General features: G+C 37.0%; 1 protein-coding gene across 2 annotated transcripts; it reads right to left on the reverse strand.

Moving 5' to 3' along the window:
* Positions 1-515: 515 nt before the first annotated feature.
* Positions 516-25,259, reverse strand: IVD (isovaleryl-CoA dehydrogenase). Of its 2 annotated transcripts, XM_087722745.1 has the most exons (13): positions 25,093-25,220; positions 24,788-24,968; positions 19,723-19,812; positions 17,463-17,514; positions 17,125-17,294; positions 12,718-12,811; positions 11,137-11,273; positions 9,423-9,519; positions 6,184-6,277; positions 4,164-4,245; positions 3,240-3,344; positions 1,970-2,042; positions 516-1,112 (listed from the first exon to the last, which is right to left on the reverse strand). In XM_087722745.1, the coding sequence occupies exons 3-13, from the start codon at positions 19,798-19,800 to the stop codon at positions 979-981; spliced, it is 1,116 nt and encodes a 371-aa protein (XP_087578871.1). In that variant the 5' UTR covers positions 19,801-19,812; positions 24,788-24,968; positions 25,093-25,220; the 3' UTR covers positions 516-978. The 2 variants fall into 2 exon arrangements, with proteins under 2 accessions (XP_087578871.1, XP_013916878.2); XM_014061403.2 differs by lacking the exon at positions 24,788-24,968 and having other exon boundaries at positions 25,093-25,259.
* Positions 25,260-27,039: the final 1,780 nt, after the last annotated feature.

Below are 27,039 nucleotides of genomic sequence, written 5' to 3' on the forward strand. Positions count from 1 at the left end.
GTGGATTGCACTGCAATCAAAAATAGAAGCAAGTCTTTTTTATTTACAACTTAGTTAAGAAGGAAAAATTAGATATGGGTATTTTTTAAAAAGGTATACTGTGTGCTGCTGGTTTCGGTCAAAGACGACTCCTGAATTTGGAAAAGGAATTACCAGTCCCGTCTCCCCCCCCCTTCCTCTGGTCAGACTGGCTGTGTTGTCATGGAATTTTTGCAACACCTTCTTGAGTTTAATATAGATTTTTCTTGCCTGTTCCACAGAAACTCTGGCATAGCATAAAACATTTGGTCCTTTTCCTACTTGCAATATATCCTGTGTTAATCAAGGGGAAATTTTCAAGAGAACCAACAATCTCTCAGTGAAGCAGCTGCCTAATATTTTAATTGCTCCTGGAGTGATAGTGACACTCTGACACAAATCAAACATGAAATGGCAGTGTATCAATAACTGCAAGGTTCATGTGGTGGTAATATACTTCAGTTAATACTGAGACAGAATACACAGAAATACATACCTCACATTTTAACAATGTTTTAATAATAGCCTCTTTAATATTCAAATAGACCTAAAATTTCACAAAACCAGGTAATCAAAGGTCTCCATGCATTCTGATAACATTTTTGAAAACAGGATGCATTAGAACTCCACTATTTCCATTCATAAAAGTGTCATGTCAGGTGGAAAAATGTAGTTCAGTGATTTTCGCACAGGCAACGTTTCAAACTGGATGAAATCTCAATCTTCTACAATAAGGCTTGATAGCAGCTATTCACATCTTCTACTTGAACTGCCTATTTTGTTCCACTGTAACTGTTAACACTCACATGTTCTTAAATTTAGCAGCATAATAATTTTAAAAAGGATAAATAGCGTGGATATCCTAGTATCCAGGTGCAGAACAACAGTTGTGCATGGTTAAAGATTTGGAAGCAAAAGGCATCCTGGTTTGAAGTTCAAGTCTTCTTTACAACAGTCTTATTAAACAAATGCGGCATTAAATGACCGACCAATTATTATTCTGCGAATCTCACTTGTCCCTGCCCCAATTTCATACAATTTAGCATCACGCAAAAAACGTCCCATGGGATAATCATTGATGTAGCCATTTCCCCCTGAAATGAAAGGAAAAGAGCTAAATGTTAAATGAGGGACAGAAATCCTGATGGAGGGTTAAAAGAGAAGCAGTTTGATCTAGTAGTTAAGGCATCAGGTTAGAAAGTGGAAGACCATGAGTTCTACTTCCGCCTTAGCCACAAAAGCCAAACCTTGGGCCAGTCACATTCTCTCAATCCAACTCACCTCACCAGGTGTTGTTGTGGCAAAAATAAGAGGAGGAAGGTGTGTTGGGTATATTTGCTGCCTTGAGTTGTTTGTAAAAATAATAAAGGCAGGATACATACATACACACAGATATATATTTGTCTGTCTGTCTGTCTGTCTGTCTGTCTATCTATCTATCTATCTATCTATCTATCTATCTATCTATCTATCATCTATCTATCTATCTATCTATCATCTATCTATCTATCTATCTATCTATCTATCTATCTATCTATCTATCCATCCATCCATCCATCCATCCATCTATCTATCTATCATCTTTGTATATTATATATCTTTGTATATATTTATATAATCAGATGCTACCTTAACAGCTCTTAGGTCATTGGTTAGGACTTGAACTGTTAAGTTTTTACCAATCTCAAACTCTGGGACTGGTAAATAGAAGATTAAATCATAAATACTAGTACTAGTACTAGTACTAGTACTAGTACTACTACTACTACTACTGTATTCATACGCAAAGAAACCTTGCATGCTAATTAATATTAAATTCACTTGAAAAGAAAATGAAATTATAAGATATAGTGGTAATCAGTAAAGCGGAGATGGAAGTAGCTATATAATGATATGCAAACTTTTAATTAGTTGGTCTCCTAGTGGAACAGTCAGCTATTTTGGCTCTTACCCAAACACTGGATTCCATCCAAAGCAACTTGAGTAGCACATTCTGCAGAATAGAGGATCACACCTGCACAGTCCTGAAGAAGAAGACAAGATCACTTGCACTGAAATAGAAGGATGTGAAGCAATTCTAATTTGAAAAATAACCCAGCGGAATTGCATATTTATTTCCATGTCCCATTATACATTTAAATATGGTATAATCATTATAGCAAAATTTATTGTTTTCTTATGAAAAAATTGTCATAGAGCTGAATTTCCCCCCCCCCCCAAAAAGAAATGGCAGATAAAAGACAGCTCTGTGAAAAATGAAATCAATGACTAAGGCAAAAAAACAAACAGCCAGTGAGTAGCCAGCCATCCCAGATAAACCAGACAGGAAACACAAAATGAACTAAATATACTTCATTGCAAGGCTACATTAAGAAAATTTTGTAAGTTTCAAAGTATAGACTTCCCACCGCTGCTTTTAACTGTTTGACACATTAGGGCAGGTCCTTCCTAAGTTTCCTTTTCTGACTGTTAAAGCCACTGAGGGCTTCTGCCTGTCTCTTCTGATTGTTTCCTAGGGAGCATCTCTTTCCCCGTTTTCTCAAAGTCATCCACTTATTCCAGTGGAACTTTATCCAGAGAGCCCAAAGCTTTCCGAATAAATACAGGATGAAAGATTGGCCACAAGTGCTCCAGGTAGTCATGAAGAGCAAGGCAACAAGATGTGGCAGGTTTTGAGCAAGGGAATAGCCATGTTGTTCATACCATGGTTAGTGTCTTTTAAAGGACACTAAACTTAATACAGTGACTTCTTATGCTATACTACAAATACATCTTTTGTAGATAGGTGAAAACATATTCTAGCAGTTAAAATGGAAAGCAGGATATTTAAAATATGTTATACTTTTTGTCTCTGAATTTCCAGTAGTACTAAATCTTAACATACTCCTGGCAAAACAAAATACAGAAGAAGCTGTGTGGAAATTAAAAATATTTTATAAGTAGGCTCACAGTCTGGGAAACTCAGTATGTGATTTGGATGGGTAAAAGTGGTTATTATTTTGAACAGATGATCCATTTAGTAATTACTGAATCAAACATTAAATTGTTTTATCTTTATTTTTTTAAATTTGTTTTTCTGATAAGTTGCAGAGTTATGAATTTTATGCTTTGTGTGCTTTTAGTGTTTTTCAGTTTCAGTGCTAAATAGAAAAGAATAAAATAGAAAAGATAAAATTAAAATAAAATTAAAACAGCACCACCATATTCTCTTGCAAACTCACCTTTGCATTGATGTGTCCTTGATCACATGCCTTTGCTACGTTATATACATACTGCCGGCATGCCATCAATCGGGTGTACATATCAGCCATTTTACTCTGCATCAACTATATACAGCAGCATAAGAAGGCGAAAAAAGCAAAATGTTTGAAGTTATTTTCAAATGTTATGTCTAAAAACCTGTATTATATTGGCTTCTATTCCTGAACATCGCTATAGTCAGACTTATAATAGCAGTAAAGAAAAAAGAATTAAAAATCTGTTTCATTATTGGTATATAGAAGACACAAGTAACATACATTTCCAGCTGCTGTCCACAAATCAAAGAGCAAAGTGAAATAGAAGCAAGAACTACTTGTGTTGGATTAGCAAGCCTTAGTGAAATGTCACTGGAAGAACAGTTATTACTGGAGGAAAATGGTGATAACAGTAATTGGATGAAATCCAACATCCCTTGAATCACAGTAGCCTTTATACTGCCAAAGTACTTTGAAAATCCAAATCCTACTTGTTCTCTAAAAGGGAGCTGCAAACTAAAATAGTTATTTGTTTGTTAAATTTACATGGTCCCCAATTCCCAGCTATCCTGAGTAGTGAGTGTGTGGAAGCAATATAATGAGCAAATCTAATCCAAAAATTGCTTCCCAAAGATACTAAATTTCAATTTTAAGAATATGTCGATATTCTAGTAGTAAAATGCCATATTCTCTCACTCTGAATCACCCAGCAATTGAAGTAAGGGGGAAAGTACAATGGTTATACAATTTGGTATCTTAGAATGCAAATATCAATATAACTAGGGTAGAAACAATTAAAAGCCAATTAATCCAAAATCTATTTAATACAGTTCTTATTGATGATCAGATACTAGCCAACTATTGAATTCTTCCCTGAAAGTTAATTGGTGTCACTTTCATTATGCTTACCTGGAAGTGGCCAATTTTCTGCCCAAATGCTTCCCTGATATGCAGATAGGGAACAGCATGGTCTAGCACTGACTGCATGATTCTGCAAGGGAAACAAACGCACTAAAATTGATTTTATGAATGTATAGCATATCTTTGAAAAGGTGGCCCATAAAAATTCAATGAAAAACATAGTGAATCCAGAAAACCATGAAACTAAAAGGGCATTAAGAAAAACTAGACAGACAAGCAGTAGAAAGTGATTAAAAGAAATTGACCAAATATTAAGAAATGCCTTGAACCTACTATACCCACTTAAGCATTTCAGTAAAATAGTATATTCTGGAAAAGGAAGAATTGTAAGTATGCAAAACTGTGTTGGTCCATTTTGAAAGTGTAGTGATTGTAACAGGACGGAGGTATTAGGATAACTTTTACCTCATTAAAATTAAAAAAGAAAAGCAAGTAGCTCATGTTGGCAAAGTCTTCTGAATCAGATTATAAAACAAAAGACTAAAATGTACAGTTATTTGACTAGATAGTATGACCCTTCTTTCCTATAATTAGCTAATAATGTATCAAATTAGCAAACACTCAATTTCCTCAGGATAAATTAGGGGAATTGAAAACAGAAATTAGGGGGATAGAAACGTGTGTGTTGGGAAGGATGAAGGGAATCTTAATAATGATATTTGATTTCAAATAATTAACATTTTTATCATTGAAACTTAATATAAAATATTTCAAGTAATTAAAAAAGATCATGAAGTTGGAACCAAAGAATATTTCTATATCTGCTAAGTAAGCATCATTAAAAACTCATTTTATTTGTAAAACTATTATGCAAACTTGAAAAATGCAACACAAAGTAATTTTTCAAAAATGAGACAAAACAAATGCTGGGGGGCAAGGTGGAGGAGGGGGGGAATGATAGCTTCCAGCCTCTCTATATAATGGTTCATTAGAAGACTTGGTCTCTTGTGGATTCTACTCATGGAATGCTGAACTGCAATATTACTGTCTTATGATTCACTGGTTAGGCAGCAAGAAATGATGGTACGCTGCATTACTCCGCAGATAAGAATAAATTGGATTAAGCTTATCTTATTCAAATTTGACCCAAATGCTGTGTTATGGTGTCTTATGCAGGGTTCTTTGAAAGCATAAAGATATCAAGCACTGGAAACAGTGCTCTGTATTGTGCAGCTGTATTTTTAAAAAGTTTAAACATCACTTTTAATATCTTATGTTAGAGGCTCCACCTGCATACTGCCTGCTGTTGCTCTGGTATCCTCTTCCCTGAACACCCTTATTTTGGTGTTCAGATTATGCTGCCAAAGTTCAGCAAAAAAGAGGCTAATCATTTGGCAGAAAGATTTTTCTTTCAAATCAAACAGTAACATAACGGCACAAGTCTCTTTATTCAAACCTTTAAAAATAATACTTGGAAATGACAATGTCATTTTGGTGGAAACTCACTCTGCTGATGATCATTTCATTACTTCATACTGTTCTGTAACCCTCAGAATATTTTTTATTTTTAAAAAATATAAAATGCAACCCTTCAATGTTGTCAGTCTCCTTAAAAAGTAATGGACACTATTTATGGGCAATTCATGAACTGAACTTCCCCTCAAATTATTACAAAGACATACATTCTATGCTGACAGGTGGGCAATAACCAGTAATGGTACAATTATCTCAGCCACTGTTTTCATGCGTCTTAATAGCAAAAAGAACAACTACACTAGCAAGTCATTGCTTTGAATAAATCACCTCAAAGCAAATCTTGAAGGCCCCTTTGCTCCTGGGACAATTGTGAGGAGGGGGAGCAGCTGTGGATTAGTATAAACAGGTTGCTTAAAAATAATTTTAAAGATAAGGAAACTTAATGTAAGAAAAGCAAGTAAAAAGATTAATTGAAATGCAGGAATAATTTCTCATGTGAATAATACTTTACATAAGGAATTAACACCACCAGCTGAGAGAACTGATGAAGTATCACAATGTTCTCAGAATAATAAAATAAACTCATATTTACCCCAGTGGTCCACCACACAGAACGAGTCTCTCTAGATCCAAGCCACTCATCAACACATAGACTCCTTTACTTAATTGTCCCAATACATTCTTAGCTTTAAGAGACAAAGGGAAGTTGGTTACTTGTATAACTTCAACACTGGTTCAGATAAAGAAATGCACCATATACACAGCAGTATATGTTATAGAGAGAATTACATTTTTAACCAATACTATTGTTTAGTAACAAAGAAAAAGTACTGTTACAAACCCACTTTCTTACATATCTTGACAAAAAAATAATTAAATATGCACAACTTAAGGTTTGATCTCAGTGTCATGGTGATAAAATCAAATTATAAATAAATTATCAATAATGGAAACCTGTTGTATCTAATTTGACACCAATCAGTTCCAATATTAAAAACTACAGTACTAACAAACTGGTTTTAAAAACATACCAAAGAAAGCAGCAATAGTAAAGGAAATGTACCGTATATACTCGAGTATAGGCCGACCCGAATATAAGCCGAGGCACCTAATTTTACCACAAAAAACTGGAAAAGTTATTGACTCGAGTATAAGCCTAGGGTGGGAAATGCAGCAGCTACCGGTAAATTTCAAAAATAAAAATAGATACCAATAATGCCATTGCCCATTGAATAACATATACAGCCTGCCTGTGCCCATTAAATATACAGTAGCCATTGTAAAAATTTGCTCTGGATAACAAATTATTATCACACAATACCAGTGTATTCAATGAAATACTTCACTCACCTCATGATGCTGATGTCCCGCTGTGATGATGATGTCCCGTGCAGCCGCGAGAGCGATGTCCCGCCTCCTATGACACACGGCACAGTGATTCCTATCATTGGATCACTGTACCAGAGGAGGTGGGACATCGCTATGTGGCTGCTTGCCATAACAAGGAGGAGGTGGGACATCGTTGCAGAGCGGCAGGAGGGGGAGGAAGGGGAATCATAAGACAGCCCTGCATTACATTAGAACGTGAGGAGGGGGGATGGTGCGGTGCGCGCTGCGCAGCAAACTGACAAAGAGGGAAGGGAAACTCACAGGGGCGCCGGGCCATTCACGAGCGTCACCCAGCGGCATGGCCCCGCCCCTTTTTCTCCTCCATTTCGGGCAAATTTTTCACTGACTCGAGTATAAGCCGAGGTGGCTTTTTTCAGCCCAAAAAGTGGGCTGAAAAACTCGGCTTATACTTGAGTATATACGGTACCTTTACCCATTGTTTATGCTGATATACAACTGTGGAATCAAACACAAGGCTCAGCAATTGATGTTATTCTATATATATTCAGCGAAGTCCCATTCGCTATCTTCGAAATGTTGCCAAGACAATCTCAATCTTACACGGGAAAAGACCCGAATCCAACAAGACCAGCATATATATATATATATGTATGTATGTATGTATGTATGTATGTATGTATGTTGTATATATATATGTATGATGTATATATATATGTATATGTATGAAATGTATGTATGTATGTATATATGATGTAGATGTATATGTATATTTTATATATATACATCATTCATATATATATATATATGTATGTATGTATGTATGTATGTATGTATGATATACATACATACACATACACACACATATATACATGTGTGTGCTGTTTGCCTAATTTAAATGCCACCCCCCACCTCGTATAAGTAAAAAAAAAAGTTGCAAACTGTAGATAATGCAATTACATGGAGTGGGTGCATTCTTTGTGACATATATAAAAAGAGCAGTGTCTTAATTCCCTGAGTGAATCTCAGAGAATAACTTTGAATAAATATACCTCCAGCAGAATACAAGATGAGCTGTCTGAATCTGCTTTTGGCCTTTGCTATATGGCCTAAACATATAATTCTGTGGCTGTTTATGGAGCTCAAAGGAGCCTGTGTTACACCCACTAGAGTATATGTGACACAAAGCCATGCGTGACAGAGTTGTATTTCTAAAATACATTTTGATCCAAGTGAAAGAACTCTAAAAGCTCAGAAAATTACTGGAACAGGTCAATGTTGGACAACAATGGAAGTGACCCTGGAGATCAGGGAAGATTAACAAGAATACTGGCATTTAGTAGTACTGCTGTTTTCCACTGAGCTGAGAAAATGGAATCTATTTTTTACAAAAAAGAAATGACAAATTCTCAATTGTACCTAAAAAGATGGAAGCCAGGAATCTACTTTACTGACAATAAAATCTGAAAAATAAGGTGCCATTTTTAAGAGTATAAAGATGGCCTCTCCTACAGTTCCTTATTAACAACATGTACAGTGAGCAAATGTGCATGTGTGTGTGTGGGGAAATGATCCACATGAATGAATGTTTATTTCATTCTCCTGAAATCTAATATAGGAAGTTACAATCTTGAACCCTATGCTGAATACTCATCAAGATAAAATGGGTGATGTTAACCACGAAGGTTTCTATTGTATGTTTTTAACATAAAGATGACAGGGGCACCTTAATTATTAATACTTTTAAAACTTACTCCACATTTCATCAGGTAGATGGAGGCAAGACCCATGACAAAGAAATTTTATGTCTACATGGATGAATTAGAGGATAAGGAAATGGAATAGGAATAGGCAGGACTGCTATGGAAATCAGGAGACAGAATTACTAGAATAGCCATAAATAAATTGTAGGCAGCATTTGTGAACTGTGGCTGCTTTAACATGTCTGGACTTCAACTCTCAGAATTCCCCAATCAGCAAATTGGCTGAGGAATTCTAGGACATCCAGACATCTTAAAGTGGCCAAAGTTGAGAAATACCCTGTATATCAGGTGTATCAAACTTGAGTTGTCACGGCATCATCACGTGCTGTATCAGGACTTTCACTCTTTACTAAACCGGGTGAGGGCGGGGCCAGCATATGATGCATCTGGCCCGTGGGCCGTGAGTTTGACACCCTGCTGTAGATTGTGCATTGTTATCGTAAAGGTCAATAAATCATTGCTGGGTAAGTAATATGTCCAGAAAATGGAGTCTGTTTAAACAAACCATTGTTACTAGAAAAAAGAGGAGGAGAAGGGAAATGATGGAAGGAAAATGAGATTCAGAAGAAAAAAAGAGGCTAAGTATAGAGAAACTATTTTTGACTTGATTTTTCAATTTTTAAAAATATTTAATTTAACATTCAGAAAGAGAAACCTGAGGAGAGAGAAACAGGGGAGTTGTCATTACAGCTGAAAGTAGCACAGCTACTGTGTTACTCACCAGGAATTTTGCAATCCTCAAAGATTAATTCACAGGTATTTGACCCTCTCATTCCCAGTTTATCTAGTTTTTGTGCTGTGCTAAAACCAGGCATATTCTGAAGAAAGGAGATAGAAAATTAGAAGCTAGACTAAAACACAATTCTTAAAGCTTCCAACTGAATAGTCTGTACTGAATAGGAGCTAATCACAGAGATGACTCATGCAAAGTATATTAATGGCAACATGGTAAAGAAAGTGGTCTAACACCTACAGAGATAGCAAATCAGAGACCACAGATCAACATACAAGTACCCAGTTCTTAAAGTAAAGCCAAAAGAAGTTTTAAGTTTGAGTTTGTGTCACTCTTGCTCCAAACCCCAAGGTAACATAGGTTCTAAATAAATTAGGGTTGTTATATAATTTGAAAGAAAAACAGCAATTATTCCTTTATTTGGCAGGGAGTTAATCTGTCAGATTTTCATGAGATGTTTTACAATGGCTGTAAATGGTTTACTAGTGAGTGAAATCCAACCCTATGCCAGAAGACAGTTCATATAGCAGAATTTTTCCTTTTATTCTGCATAACAGCCTGTCCCCACTTAATTTTTTTTTCTGAAAGATTTGAAACTGGGTTCATGGGTCTGATATGAAATGAAGGTATCTTGCTCCAGTTTCCTGATTTCTGATGTTCCATTCAATAAACTTGCCTTCTACTCATTCAATGCTGGATCTTTACTATATTAAAAAAATGTGAACCACAGAATATTTGTAAGAACATGAAATCTGTTTTCTTCTTTTCCACATTTATTGAGGTGACAACAATTAAATCTCCAAATATAATTATTCCAAAAATTTAACAACTTCTTCAAAAAATGTGAAACTACAGCCTCAGCCTATGTACAATCAAGTGGCTTTATGGGTATGGCATATTCTATTTATATAGCCTTATATTAGTTTGGTAGAACTGAGTTTCCATATTTACTCTGTGCTCCTTAAACTGTAATTGTTTTGCAACTGCTAAACATTTAAAATATTTTGGTGGGGATGGTTATTGATTTCATTTTTTTCTTACTAGTTATTAACCTGTTTACAATATATAGTTGAGGCTTCACGTGATTCACTAATTATGAATATGCATACAGAAAATCATAATGGCTCAATCCCTCTAACAAGAGTTTGCTATCAGATGTGGCAAGATAGTTCTTCATTTATGCAGATGGACATGGGAATCACCGTAAAATTATTTTAAAATAAGAATGCCATCAAATAGGTTTATACCTTTTCTCACATCATCACGTAGCATATGTTGTTCCAGTTCAGAAACTCAGAGAAGAACTTCCTTGAGCTCACTGAAGTTAAGCATCACAAGGTAAATTATTATTTTAAGGTCCTAATCTTGCCAGTTTAGAGCTGTTTTTATGGAACTCTTCTGACCATATGGACAGAGGCAACTCTATCTCTGCCAAAGTTAACACTGTTGCTCAGAACACTCAAGGAAAGCCAGCAGAATGTCTGATCTTTTCAGTTTCTTATGCAACATTGGCCACAGAAGATGGAACTGCTGACTTCTATTTTGGAATCAATGTTGTTTCAATTGAGGAGCAAGGCTTGTTTTATTTTCTAACAAATAAGTTCTTTCACATCTAGTTGAAAGTACATGATATCCATAAATATGTGTAAAATAGTTTACGTGGAACAAGAAAACAAGCATTTTTACAACCTTGGACACATACCTTTTCCACAATGAATGCTGTTATACCGTGAGAAGTTGGAACAGCGTTGGGGTCTGTTTTAGCGTAAACAATTAGAACATCAGCATCTGGCCCATTTGTAATCCAAAATTTGTTCCCGTTTAGAACAAAATAATCCCCTGGAAAGGAAAGATGAACTGATTGTCTGGTTCACAAAACACTCACAGTCAATGTATTTCCAGAAAGTCTAATACTTCCCAAGACAATTGAAATTCCCATAAATGTTTCTTCTCAAATTCTGGATATCTGTTTGCTTTTATGTCTATGTCCATGAGATCTTTTTTATAGTTAGATATAGATATATAACTTAGCTCTGGAGCTGGCTCTTTCCATAATCAGCTAGTTTCCTTGAAAAAAAGGAGCAGAGTTGTCCTACGCAAACAACACATTCTTCAAAGGATTAGTCAGCTAGAAGGATTGGCCCACAGGTCAGTGCATCTCAAACAGTATGAAGCTATGATTCAATCATACCTCCATTCAATATTTTATTTTTCACCTCACAACTCTGCTCCACACAATTTTTGCCTCAAGTGGTTGAAACAATCAGAAACTTGTGTTCTCTGTGTTCCCCATGGCCGCCAATAAACCCAACCCTTAAATCTGAAGCAAGAGAAAGCAAATGTGAATATCAGAAAGATGCAGAAATTATTTTATATATCAATATTATACACCTGGATGGATGCAATATCTTTCAAAGCTGTGTCTATATAAACTTCAACTAGACGATCCTTCTACACCACTGCAATCCTCATCTACTTTTAACGACCCCCATAATCCCTTGCGAGGTGGAGTCTGGGCAACTGAATGGAGCTAGCAGTGTGGCCGGATGCCCTTCCTGTCGCCAATGAGGACTTTTGCTCAGTAGATATATTCTCAGTGTGCCTAGAGAGAGAAATATCTGCCTCTACCTAGGATCAAACTCACAGCCTCCTGATTGTGAGGCGAGAGCTCCACCTCTAGGCCACCACACCACTCCTTCTACATCACTGCAATGATGGTGCAATACTGGGGGGTGGGGGGGGTTGAATCCAGAAAAGGACATATGGAATTCTACACTGGCAATGAGGGTTTCCTGGCTTTGTCTACTTTGTACCTAAAGCTAGAAACTTGATAGGGCTATTTAAACCGAATGCAACAGGTACAGGGGAGAGTTGCCGAAAGGGGAAATCATGGACACATTTTCCCACTCACAATCAATAACCTTGGATGCAGGTTGATTGGTAGTGATCAGCAATGGAAATAGAGAAACTGAGGATAGGACATTAAGGAGCCACATTGTGAGCTGCGTTTAGCCTGAAAGCAGTGGCTTTAGACAGCACTGTTGTATTCACATCTCTGGCAGCTCATCAGCCTTTTTTTGCTCACCTGTGCTTTGCAGCAGCATCATTTGTTCTCCAGCCTTTTGGCATGGGAATTGCTCAGACGTACATCAGAACTAATATAGGTTAATGTGTGGACATAAAAGAATATCTAGAAAAGCTTGATGTGTTAAAGTGGACGTCCGGGAGGTATTAGATACCTTTTACCAACATTTGTTTCCATGTATACGCAATAATTTTTTACCTTTTTTGTCTGCCCTCAGCTTCATGGAGACAACATCAGAACCAGCATTGGATTCACTCATTGCTAATGCTCCAATATGCTCTCCACTAATCAACTGGGAGGATAAGATGAAAAAGAAGTCTATTTTGCTGCTATCATTACTATTTTTTATTTATTGATAAAAAGTTCACAAAAATCTGGTTTTCATGCTTTGGGGGACTGCAAATAGCAAGTTTTCTCCAGAATTCTCCAAATAATTTTACAAATGACATCGTAGAACATCACCCCAAACAAGAAAATATACTGTAGTTCTGTTATAACAAATGAGTAATGAAACATTGTTTGGAATGGACTTTACAGCTAGGAGAATGGTACCAAGACAAAAGTATTAGTAGCTTTGCATTATGTCTTCTCCCTGATTGCCTTTTGAAAACAGGACCAAATGGATGTACACTTGAGAAATGATCAGATGGTTGAAAACAAGAGTTTGAAAATCTGACAGGAGCCATGGCTCTGGAACAAGATGTCAAAATCTCAGCCCATATGTTAAAACGGCAATAGTCCTTAACTCTCACAATAGAATTGTAGATAAGATTCAGTTTTGCCACCCTGGCACAACAGCCCTCTCATTCCCTTGTTTTCTGTTCTTTCCCTTCCTGATATTTTCATATTTATATCTATTCTTTTTCCAAGCTCATTCAGTACACTGTAATGAAGTAATATAGTTACACTCTGCAGATTAATACTACTTCAGCCTTTCAATTTAAGACACAGAGGTGCTTGGGTAAACTTGTACATTTCTTAAGAAGAATGAAATGGATGAACCATATAATTTACCCATTTTAACAGCATTATGGGTGAAAATAATTTCAGTAATTGGAGAAAGTGTAGAACAGAATAAGGAAAATTTACCTTATGGAATCAGAATGCAGAAATTGGGTTCTCCCTTAATGTTCCAGCCCAGATTTTAATAAATCAAAAACAACTATGAAATTTTAACTGTCAGAGCATTATTTTAAAATATCACCAAGTCTGCCATATGGAAACTGTCATTATTCCTTATTTAGTTTGTATTTAAAATACTATTCATCAGCTCTGGCACTCGCCTATTTAATGCAAAGTTGTTTTTTTTTAAAACAAAATCCTATCTTGCAATAATGGGTACTACTTGCGGAAAGATAATTTTAAAAAATTAGAATATCCCTACTCTAAGTGAAAAATGTAATGGTGCAAATGGAAGATATTTCATTTTGCATCAATTGGGCAGTGATTGCACTGTTCTGACTGCAATATCAGTGACACGGACCGAGGGGTAAGAATAGGAGACTAATCAAGTCAAAAACCTCTTCATATCAGAAATCAATTCTTTTATTCTCTAAATAAGGAGGAAAAACTGTCATCTTTTTCAAGGTCTCCTGTAGGTAGCATACATATTAGAGCTGCAAACTGCCCTTTCTGATGAATTAAGAAGGAGAACATCTTGTAACTACTTCAGAACTGCATGGATATTTTCATAGATGCATAAGCACAACAGAAGACAGGTAGTAGACCTTCGTTGTCTATGGAGATTCTTAAGGTCATGGTTGTCTCAAAGGTGCTTTTCCAAGAGGCAACTGGACTTGCTTGTTTTTTTTTTATTGCATTACTCAGGTGACTCTGAGGACACAGACAAACCTCCAAGTGGCCTCAATGACTCTCTAAAAGAATGCAAATAACCAGCTGTCTGCAAGGAATGCAAATCGTCCCATTCCCCACCATCCAGCCAGAGCTGAAGAAGCTTCTTGGATGAGAAGCAAAACGTCTTTTAAGAAAAACAAGAAAACCCAGTTGCCTCTTGAAAAAGCACCTTTGGGACAAGACCCTCGTTGCAAAGACTAGATTCAATTTCATGTTGTAATTGCAGCTGATCAGACTGAAAGCTACAGAACCAGACCACAAAGAGCCAGCAGAAGGGCATGTAACATCTAAGGCATATTCTTAGGGGCTTCTTCAAAGTTGCCACCAAATGGAAATGCTTAATTTGTTAGGAGAAATTTTAAGGTTAAGTTAGAAACTAAATAAAATCAAATCCAGTTTTTGTTGTGCTCTCACCTTTTATTGATTTTATTTAGAAGCTATCTTTGGAAGAGTTCCTTCCAAATGGACTCTAGATAGTTTACATTTTAAAGAGCAAAAAACAATAAAAGTAAGAGAAAACCCTCGTCTATATTCACATATTCACAACAAAAAACACAACTGCCATATATAAGACTAAAGGTTCTTGACATATATTTCAAAATCAAGCAAGGTCTTTAGTCTCTAAAAAGTTGCATTGTTGACAGAAGACCTCATTAATTAACTTCACTGTTCTCACACTTGGATTACTGCAACTGGTTCTATATGGGGCTGCATCACCCAGGACAGGGGTATCAAACTCACGTCATCATAGCTGTGTGAAATGACATATTGGGACTTTTCCCCCCTTTGCTAAACTGGGCGTGGCCAGCACATGATGCATTTGATCCATGGGCTGGGAATTTGGCAGCCCTGACTCAGAAGCTATAACAGAGTATCATTAAGTTACTGAGGAATCATGAAAGAGTAAACGTCAGAAGAACTTTTTGATTGGCACTGCATTCTTCCTCTTAAAAAAAAACAGGTTCCAGATTCTTCATTTTTTAAAGACATCATCTGGAGACCATCTTAGGATGTAAAATATTGTTTTAAAAAATACACTCATATGGAAAATTTATCATGATAAAAGAGAAAAGAAATCACTTTACAGTGCTTTACAGCTGTCTCTAAATGGGTTATAGAGTTGGCATATTGCCCCCAACAATTTGGGTCCTCATTTTACCCACCTTGGAAGGATGGAAGGCTGAGTCAACCCTATAGCAATAGCAATAACAGTTAGACTTATATACCGCTTCATAGGGCTTTCAGCCCTCTCTAAGCGGTTTACAGAGTCAGCATATTGCCCCCACAGTCTGGGTCCTCATTTCACCCACCTCGGAAGGATGGAAGGCTGAGTCAACCTTGAGCCGGTGAGATTAGAACCGCTGAACTGAAGATAACAGTCAGCTGAAGTAGCCTGCAGTACTGCACCTTAACCACTGCGCCACCTCAGCTCTCACCTCGGTAATCCTGAACCTGGTGAGATTTGAACTGCCAAACTGCAGACACACAGCAGTCAACAGAAGAAGACTGTGGTTACTGCCCTCTAACCACTGTGCCACCGTGGCTCACCATTTAGCTTGCTTTAAAGCAACTGAGGGAGGGCTACAGAGGCCTGCAGTGTATGTTTCATCATTACAGGAAAAAATACTAGTTTCTGCTTCTGGAGAAGCATACAGAACAAGCTCACATAGACCTGGACACCACGTAAAGACTGACAATTGGTTATATGAACTTAGTTCATGGCAAAGGCTCCCTTCAAAGTGAAAAGTGACAACATAAAATACGAAGCACCAACTGAACTTGCTCTGTGATGGGATCATTTGCAAGTGATCAACAAATCTATAAAATCAGTCTTCAGAGACAACCAGATGAGATGCACTTAAAACTCTGAATTTTGCAGCTTTGTTCTCCTTCACATATGTGCTGCAATTTAGTTCAACTGCAGTGCATGTATGAAAGAACTCGCCTGTAGATGTTCACTCAAAATTAAGCCTTAATAAATTCACGGGAGCTTATTCCTGGGCAAGTATGTGTAGATCTGCTGCCTAAATATGTAAGATACTTATCCTAACTTCAGTGTTAAACAGGCTCTCTCTCAAACCTTCAGGGACTTGGTAAATATCATTTGCAGATATAAGATTGTTTTCTTTATTTCTCATTAATTTGCAGTGACAAATCAGACATGAAAGTTGAAGATGGTTTTTAGTCCAAATGTGTTTTTTTTAAATTCCTACAATACATAAACAAAATACATTTCATAAAGATTAAGTAAAACAACTGAGGCAAAATAATGTTACTTGCTGTATTCTAAAACAAAATGAATACAGGTAGCCCTTGACTTATGACCACAATAGAGCCCAAAATTTCTGTTGTTAAGTGAGACATTTGTTATGTGAATTTTGCCCCATTTTACAACTTCTCTTGCCACAGCTGTTAAGTGAATCACTGCAGCTGTAAGTTAATAACAAGGTTGTTAAGTGAATCTGGCTTCCCCATGGACTTTTGCTTGTCAGAAGGTCTCAAAATGGGATCACTTGACCCTGGGACATCGTGGCCGTCATAAATATGAGTCAGCTGCCAAGCATCTGAATTTTGATTAGGTGACCATGGGGATGTTGCAACGGTTGTAAATGTGAAAAACGGTCATAAGTCACTTTTTTCAATGCCGTTGTAACATTCAACGGAAGTGTTGTAAGTAGGGGCTACCTGAATATCGAATTCAAGTTGTTGCGTGCTTTTGTTCTACTGTGGAATTGGCTTATTTCTACAAACCTTGGGTAGATATTTCTCTTTTTGCATTTCGTTGCCATTCCTCACCAACTGATTGATGCACAGATTTGAATGAGCACCGTAGCTTAATGCAACAGCTGCCGAAGCCCGAGATATTTCTTCTAATATCAGTACATGGTCCAGATAGCCCATTCCTGATCCACCATATTCAACTAGAAGGAATTGGGGGTGGGTGGGGGTGGAATGGTAGAAAAGTTTATCATTAGACTAATTAGCCTAGAAATAGTACTAATTGCCCCAAGCCCAAAATATCCATATCGCCACATATTGCAATTCCATAGGCCAGAATGGCTTGTTCAATGCTGAATGCATGTACGTACCTGGAACTGTTACTCCCAGAACTCCTAGGTCCCCAAGCTTCTTCCAGAATTCCTACAAAGAGTGGAACAAACCTATAAGCAAGATTTTGGTCTAATGTAAGGCTACTCGGGTTTTACAATGTTCTTAAGTATCCCAGTTTAATCTCCCTACCAATATAAAATGCTGGGTAAAATATCTATTGCCCAACATTACAAACAAAGGATTGGTCAGCTGAAGAAAGGTTCATTTGCTGTTCCATCTGGTACAAGTCTAAATTAACAGTTTATCATCGTTGTGTAGGTAATCATTAGCTCACTAAGATAAAAAAAAATGAGATTTTCCATGCAGTGAGATCAACTAATTAAATTTTGAAACTGACATTGTTTATCATTGAGTTAGTAGAATCTCTGCATTGAAAGATCATTTTAATATGAAGTGTAAGATTATATTTCAGGTTTAGAATTTATTTGCTGAATTGTTACTTTCCAGGTTAATCAGTAGTGGCTTATAGCCAAAGGTTTAGAAGGGAAAACTCTAAAAAGTCATTTCCCTAGTCCCTTTTGGACTGCAAATAATTAATTTGCAAGCATGTGGAATGCTAAAGTTTTTACAATATTGGTATATAGCTTACTAATTCTGACTGAGTTTGCCCAATTTAACATGAAACGTGATGGAGTACTTGCCCAGGAATCACACTTGATATATCATCACAGAAAAGTGGAACCAAATGAAGTTTGCTAGATAGCAATAGCACTATAGCCCTAGCACTTAGATATATAAATCGCTTCACCGTGCTTTATTCTCTAAGCAGTTTACAGAGTCAGCATATTTCCACCAACAATCTGAGTCCTCATTTTATCCATCTCCTTGAGCCTGATGAGATTCGAACTGCCAAATTGCACTCAGTAGAAGTAGCCTGCAGTACTGCAATCAAACCACTGCCCCACCACAGCTCAGATGTCCTCCTTTTGGGTCATAATCTCAGCACCTGGCTGCTTTATACCCACACCCCTATCTTTGCAAACAGCATTAGCCACAATGATCTGAGCAAGACTGCCAACATACAGAGTCATGGAAGGTTAATCCTTCTTCCAGTCTATGCTTGAGAAAAACAACATTCTAAACACTGTTAAAATAGAAATAGTGGAGCTTCAGAGATGCTGCTGCAGAAACAGGTATGCTTTACAGCTTTTGTGAATGATGATGATTATGACTTTGCCTTTTCTCCAGGAACTCAAAGTGGTTTTCATAGCCATTTCATTTTTTATTGTGCAACAACCACCCTGAGAGACAGATGGAACAAAGACAATACGAATGATTCACGACAGGGGATGAAGATGGACAAGGGACTCCATGGTCCAAATCCAATTTCTTAACTGCTACACTGCACTGGCTCTTAAGTACAGGTAGTCCTCAACCTATGACCACAATTGAGCCCCAAATTTTTGTTGCTAAGGGAAATCTGCCCCATTTTATGATCTTTCATGCCACAGGTGTTAAGTGAATCAATGAATCTGATTTCCCTATTGATTGTGCTTGTAAGAAGGTCACAAATTGGTGATCACATGCTCCCGGGACACTGCAACCATAATAAATAGGAGTCAGTTGTCAAACATTCGAATTCTGATCATGTGACTATGGGAATAGTCATGTGACTATGGGACTATGGTCATAAGTATGGAAACCAGTCATAAGTCACTATTTTTAGTGCTGTTATAACTTTGAACGGTCGCTAAATGACCGTGTGCGCTCACATTTGCGAACTGGTAGAGAAGGTAAGTAGATTTCACCCCTGAGATACACATATCCTGCTTCAGTGTTCTTTACAGCCCTCTCTAAGCAGTTTTACAGAGTCAGCATATTGCCTCTAACAATCTGGATCCTCAGTTTATTGACCTCGGAAGGATGGAAGGTGATAAAAATATAGCCTCATGCATATTAGGAAGCATAAACCTACTATATCAAATAACACCATATTTTTTCAGACTATGACACACTGTTTACAAGAAGTTTACAAGAAACACTTTACTTAGGCATTTAATTAAATTCATCCTTTCTAACAAGTAATATTTCATAACAACTTACTTGATTCTACAGTATTTGTCTATTTATGGTATGTACATTTACATTCTAAAAATTTAATCAACTATTTTTTCCTAGTTGATGCTTTGCTGGCCAATAAGGGATAATAGGAATTGTGAAATCTTCCTGAAGGCCATTAGGTTAAGGAAATACTGGCTGTATCACTGTGTCAGATGCATGGCTATTGAAAGCACTTACCCTCATATCTTTGAATTCGTTATCCCGATCAATTTCTTGAGCCTTTGGAGCTAAGTGTTCCTGACAGAATCTGGTCATAGTTTGCCTAAGCTGTCCAAAATACAATGAAAAATGCATATTAGAAACCAACATTGTTAATTTCCTTTTCTGCTTAACATTAAAAAAAAAATCTTGTTTGCAATACAACATAATTATCAGCTGAGTAGGAGGCTTCTCCTTTGTACTTGAGTGAATTGAAACAAGGACAGTTTTATTATTTAACAAATGAAATGAATTTGTGTCATTAAGAAAAAAAAATGTGATGAATAGCAATAATCCCAGTGGGACCTGCACATCTGTGTTAGGGTATGATTTCATAGTTCTAATCAGTTTGCTATTATTCCCAAATTCTATGTTTCCTTGCACAATCCTTTGGGGGATGGGTTTGTCCCTGAGTAGTTACCTGAACTTCCTCTGAAGGAAATCTGGATATTGATCTTATGATTCAGTCTTAGTAGAGCGTTCAGTACTGCATTTGTTTACTACAAGCTTACTACAAGACAACACCATATAAGCTCTATTATTGTCCACAGTATTCCTTAGGATTCAACTCCATGGATTCAGGAATGTTGTCATAGGTACAACAGGAGAAACTATTTTTCTTCTAATCTGTTCTTAGGATACAGAGCAATAGTCTAATGAATAAATTATGTTAAAGAGCTATTGCTAATATTCTAGTATTCCCCAAGGCTGGCTACTTTTGACATAAGAAAAACCCAGCATCAGGAAGCACCCCCCTTCCAAAAAAGTTGCAACAGGTAAAGACAATTTTTATGTACTTTATTTAATAATCAGACTGCCTGAGTCCCTAAAGATTCTGGACTGTTTTCAATTAAAAGAGAAAAAGCATACAGACAAAAGAATAGTAGGGTGGCAGGCTAGGTCTCCCAGCAGGTACCTTAAGCATCACAGAATCTATGCAATTCCAATATTAACTGTTTATGATTTAGACTCTAACAGAGATTCTGAAGAGCTCAACAGCATGGCTCAGCCCAACAATGTTGACAACTGGTACAGTACATGTGAAATCAAGTATAGAACACCCCTGGTCTTCACGTGTTTTAGATCTTAATTCCCATCTACCCTGAGTTAACTAGCAGAGGGCACTGGGTTGTCCATCCTTGATTATTTTTATCTAATTTGCAGTAGAGGGTTGTTGCGGTGTGCTTTGTCAACATTTAACTAAATCTTACTTTCTTTGGCTAGTGGACAAAGGAATAAGATTTTATGAACAAACTGGCTAGGTTTTCTGAAGTTGTTTCAACTATGATATAAATTTTCATGACCCTACCCCCATCTTTTGTTATATGTGGATGCTTATGCCATTATTTGTTAATTTAGATCAGGTTGTTAATATTACTTGATACAGGTAGTCCTCGACATACAACCAAAATTGAGCCCAAAAATTCCATTGCAAAGCAAGGCATTTGTTAAGTAAGTTTTATTCCACTTCATGCCTTTTTTTTTACTGCAATTGCTAGGTGAATCACTATAGTTGAATCAATGAATCATGCGGTCATTAAAGTGAATATGGCTTCTCCCATTGCTTGTCGGAAGCTAGCTGGGAAGGTGATCACATGACCTTGGGACACTGCAACTGTCATAAATACATGCCAGTTGCCAAGCATACAAATTTTGATCATTTGATTTGACCATGGGGATGCTGAAATCATTGTAACTGTGAAAACCAGTCACAAGTCACTTTTTTCAGTGTAATTATAACTTTGAACAGTCACTAAACGAATGGTTGTAAGTCACGGACTACCTATGTTTATATTGTCTTTTCACCACCATATTGTTGGTATTTTTTTCTTATTACCGTAAATAGAATCAAAAGAAGACAAATGCTTGTTAAAGCATTTATTCACCGATACGTTGAATATAATTCAAACCTGCCTTTCATAATACTTAGTGGTTAAGTAGGTAAGTGCTTATTATCAGTAAATTCTTACAGTATAGATTATAATCCAATTTTTATGCTTGATTAAACCAAAGAGAGATTTTTAGCGATCAACATAACCAATCAATGCATCACAGTAATGAAGATAACAAAGTGAAACAAAGTCAAACAAAGTAAGCAATCTGTTTTAAATGTTTTCTTTAAAAAAAAAATCACCACAAACCAAGAAGATAATAGAGCCATTCTAGAGATAGCCTTGTATCTTTACAATTTACGTATATTGTTTTATTTGTTTCCTAGTATGATTTGATTATTAGTAACCTATGACTATCAATACTGTAAGTGATGTATGCTATGATTCTTGATTAATGTATTTTATTTTTCTTTACCTACACTGAGAGCATATGCACCAAAGACAAATTCTTTGTGTGTGCAACCACACTTGGCCAATAAAGAATTCTATTCTAGTTAGAAAAAACTCAAACGAACAAGATCAACAGAGCTACAGATCTATTCTAGAGATAGCCATGTGAAGAGGTAGCTGAAGTCTGCTAAGAGGAACATTTGTCTTCATCAATCAATCAATCAATCAATCAGAATAGAGCTGGAAGGGACCTTGAAGGTCTTCTAATCCAACTACCTGCTCAAGCAGGGGACCCTATACCATTTCAGATAGGTGGTTGCCCTGTTTTTTCTTAAAAACCTCCAGTAATGAAACCTAAAATTTCTGAAGGCAATCTGTGAACTGGTTAATTGTCCTCACTGTTATGAAGTTTCTCCTTAATTCCAAGTTGTTTTTCTTCTTTATTAGTTTCCATTAACCAAGGAGAGAAGCAACATTCACTGCAAGTCAGATAACAAATTGATACAGAGTGAAAATAACTCACATACAGCAGTTTACCCCTAGGCACATGGATATTCGCAACTCAGAATTTTATAGGGCTGTTAAGACCTGGTTCTTCTGTAGGGCTTTTGGACGCAGTTGAATATGGAATTGTTGTTTTCAAAATGAAGTGGTGGTTAACAGTGACTACTTTGTATTTGTATTATTGATTTTGTAGTGGTTTGTTTATTGTTGACTATTCTATTATCTGTTATGCTTTAGAATTAATTATGAAAACAGTCATTTGTTAGTTGCTTGGAGACTGTAGACTGAAGCAGCATAAAAGCCAAATGCATAAATAATTCTGCATATGAAGTTGCTAGTTCTTCAAAAGATCCATATGTGGCAGCTGTTTTTCACTGTAGTACATTACAGATACCCAGCTGGAATATTTTATATCTAAATGCCATGCAGTTTTAAACATATCCATAATAGCACTGATTGCAAAACAAATACTTCATACGAGAAATTTGATTTATTGTTCAATGCCTAATATGTTTAAGCACATAAATACATTGTAAAATAAGATTTCGTACCACCAATTACAAAAATCTGTAATTTGGGCATAGCCCAAATGTTTTTAAATTCAAAAATCTATTATTTTTACCTTTGCAGTCAAAGATATTTCCACAAAAGAAAAAGAATATGCCATGTGCTAAAATGAAATGGTGCAGCTTGTCAGGCTTAGTTATTACACAAACCACATCTCAAATCTGGCTCAAAGTAGGCTACTTGATAAGTTATAATACCCTGCGATGCCCTTTGACTGATGTGCAGATTACACTGTGTAATTACATCATCTTTAATTAATAAAACAATTCTGACTAAGCCATAAACTATGTTTTACAAACCACAATGCTGGGCTCAGACAATACATTAAATCAAACCAATGTCACATTATAGCCCAGCAATAACTCAACAGGTATGTATCATCGCTGCCCACATGCCCACCAAAAGTTCCATTGAATAACCTTGTTCATTTTGAATGTCACTCATAGATTCTACTATCAAAAATGAATTTAGAATATAAACAATGACAACTCAAATTGTCTTGTAGTTATAAAATTCATCTCTGCTATATAGGTCGTTCATATAAGCAACAGAATCTATTCCAAAAACTCATTTTGAAATGTAGTAATTACAACAATCTTTTATTTATTTTACTGGTCACTCCATGTATGTTTTTGTCACATGATGTTTTCTTAAAAAATATTTGTTTGTTTTAAAATACCTTACATTTTGATGGGTGGCCTAAAGTCAGAATAAAAGTAATCAGCCCTAGAGACAGATTTAAAAAAATAATAATAATCTGAAGACATTTTGTATTTTACCTTGCAATTTTATCTGTTGCAAGGGCTATAGTTAGTGGTGGGATTTGTGTTTGTTTTGGTGGCTTCAACTCAAGTCATTATTGATTACTTGTGACTGCCTGGTCAAGTCCCTGGACTTTTCTTAACAAGATTTCAGAAGTTGTTTATTTTCTTCCTCGAGTGGTCAAGGAATAATTGGCCAAAGATCATCCAGCTGGCTTTATGCTTAAGGCAGAACCCCCAGTCACTTGATTTCCAGTTTGATGCCTTAACCATTACATCAAACTGGCTTTCTATTGCCAGGCACAAATCAGAAAAAAACTACTTTTGCAATGAAGAAAAAAAGGAATCTGTAAAATTCAACTTCTTTTCTTTAAAAGTTATATCAACATTCCTTGGATGTTTTTAAACTGAAAGAACAAACAGGAAAAGAGCCTTTTAAAATCAGAAAAAGTGTGTATGACCCATCCACAAAAACATATCCGTTTTATATATCAAAACTGTTATTTATTACTTGACTTTTTATAACATTTCTTTGTAGTTCAATCTGGAAACTATTCTGATTTACTGCTCAATAATTTGCCTTTTAATTATTTTTTGCATTTGTTTAGTCTTTTTAAAAATTTAAGCTGGTATTCATCAACCCATCTGCCGACAGTAAGGTCCACAGTTTCATAGTCTTGCATTGTTTCCCAGTGCTCAATTCAAATTTCTTTAAATATCAAGCAAACAACTAATAATGTGCATAACAGCCTGCAGAATTGAATTGTGACTAGTAATGTTAATAACTGTATCCTTCGAGGACAAGATCTACACCTTCAAGGCCATCTAGATTAGAGATCGTTACCAGCGTTTCAGTCACCAGATTCCATAACATGCTTATTCAACTTTTTCTGAAGAAATAAATCTATAAACATGGTAACCATTTCTCACATGTTGACTAATTTTATTTGCGAACGCTTTCTTAATGACCCCAACAGGGTAGATGAACGTTCCTCATCGCCGGCGCATGCAGGATCCGCCGTCCGCCTCTTTGGGATTCTTATTCCCGTGTGCTCCAGAGCAGAGTTCTGGGATCCAGAATAGGTCCGGTCCCACTCGTGGAAAAGGATCCCTACGCGAACACACAACACGAACAAGGGGTAAGGAACCTCAGCAGCAAGTCGGCGGAGGTTGCAAGAAGGAGGCAAAGCAGAGGACGCTTGTTTTCTAACGCTAAAAGAAGCTGCCGGGTATACCTGCCGCTGCTCCGCGCTCAAACCATTCACCATATCATCTACCGTAACCCCGGCGCAGCCCCGCCGCCAGAGTGACGACAGACCCCCGAGGAAGCAGCGCCTGGAGCAGCTGGTGGCGCCCTTCCTGATCAGCCCGACAGCCGCCATCACGAACTCCGCAGCGACCTCCCACTCCGGCGGATTCTGGCAGCATTCCCACCGCTTTTTTGACCAATCAGCGAAAGGGGGAGAGGCTCAACTGTCCACTGAGAACTCTCGAAATCCAGGGGAGCAGCCAATCGACGGCAAGACGGTGCTGTGGCTCTCATACGTGTAGAGCCGCCTATTTCTCTCGGCTGCCTCGCGGGGCTAGTTCGCTGCCTATATAGATTAAGGAGGATTTGGCGCCCGTCCTCCTCAGCTTTCAGCGCGATTTTTCTGCGAGGTTTTTTTAGATTCCTTTCTCCCACTTTCCCCTTAGTCATCGTAAACAAAGCATTTCCCCCACTAGTATCATTTTTTTAACCCGTAGCACAGACCGTGGCTTAAGTTTCAAAAACTGAAACGGGGAAATTAATCCGGAAAATAGACAGATTCTCAAATAGAGAAAGATAGGTTTTAATTAAGAGCCCCCCCCCCTACTGACAGTAGAATGGCACAATATGCAGGTTGACTAAGAAAAACCCAACTTAACTTGATCGAAAATCTTAGCACCCCCCCCCCCCTACTTACTTTGTTGATCCTTAGGCAAACTAATACCGGTAAGTATAATTAAACGGTCTCATAATAGATGCCTAAAGCAACCTAAGTAATAATTGTAGACATATCATGCTTCTCTCAGTCCCTGGAAAATCGCTATGCACTGTCCTACTTAAAAGACTCCAAAACAAGATTGAAGGAGGTATACATGAAGTACAAGCCAGATTCAAACAAGGTCACTTATGCCAGTGTTTTTCAACCTTTTTTGTGCAAAGGCACACTTTTTTCATGAAAAAAATCACAAGGCACACCACCATTAGAAAATGTTAAAAATTTTTAACTCTGTGCCTATATTGACTATATATAAAGTGTTTTTCCCACGGCACACCTTACACTATGTCACGGCACACTAGTGTGCCACGGCACAGTGGTTGAAAAACACTGACTTATGCAATGAACTTTTCACTGACATATCATTAGTAAGGAATACCAAAAACAGATGCCAATTAACTATTTTTTTAAAAAGCATTTGAGAATCATGGAACATATTACAAACACACTGTATTCATAGAGATATATTAATATCTTTAGAAACTTTTACACTAGGTGTAAGAATTGAAAATGGCAGTCCTGACTACTTAATACTGGAGTAAGGCAGGTGTCCTATCCCCGTTATATTTCTGATTACCATGGACCATGAAAACTTCTGCCAACCTAGCAGTTCAAAAGCATATAAAAAATGCAGGTAGAAAAATAGGAACCACCTTTGGTGAGAAGATAAGTGTTCTGTGTGCTTTCAGCATTTAGTCTGCCAGCCACATGACAAGGGAGATGTCTTCGGACAGTGCTGGCTCTTCGGTTTTGAAATGGAGATGAGCACCACCCACTAAAGTCAGGAACGACTAGCACATTATGTGCAAGGGGAACCTATACCTTTACCGCTATACCATGAAAAAGGCAATGAATAAATTAGACTTTGGCATTCCATGGACTAAAGAAGGCAAATTGACTTATCAATATATTTTGCTGATGACATTGCTTTGTTAGCAAACACTAAGACACGGGTGAAAGATATGACGCTGGCATTTGAAGCAGTGGCAGGTAAAGTGGGCTTAGAAATCAGTGGATAAGTCGAAGCAAGTTGGCAATGTTCAATACAACACCCCAATAACATTAGGACAGGCCTTAAAATTTATGGAACAATTCAACTATCTTGGTGATACGGATATGTGGGGGAACTGAAGCAGATATGAAATGCCGAATAGGTGT

The sequence above is a fragment of the Thamnophis sirtalis genome, unplaced genomic scaffold (genome assembly GCF_051295495.1).
Source record: "Thamnophis sirtalis isolate CommonGarterSnake01/CBP01778 unplaced genomic scaffold, rThaSir2_p1.2 scaffold_1, whole genome shotgun sequence".
In the NCBI taxonomy this organism is placed as follows: Eukaryota; Metazoa; Chordata; class Lepidosauria; order Squamata; family Natricidae; genus Thamnophis; species Thamnophis sirtalis.

Bases quoted from the DNA above. Each gene is read 5' to 3' on its own strand.
- IVD (XM_014061403.2), bottom strand. From the start codon at position 25,239: ATGGCGGCTGTCGGGCTGATCAGGAAGGGCGCCACCAGCTGCTCCAGG. The intron at 19,813-25,092 runs GTATACCCGGCA...TATTTTGGACAG, and splicing joins TGAGCGCGGAGCAGCGGCAG to CTTAGGCAAACTATGACCAG. The intron at 1,113-1,969 runs GTAAGAGCCAAA...CTTTCATTTCAG, and splicing joins GGATGGAATCCAGTGTTTGG to GGGGAAATGGCTACATCAAT.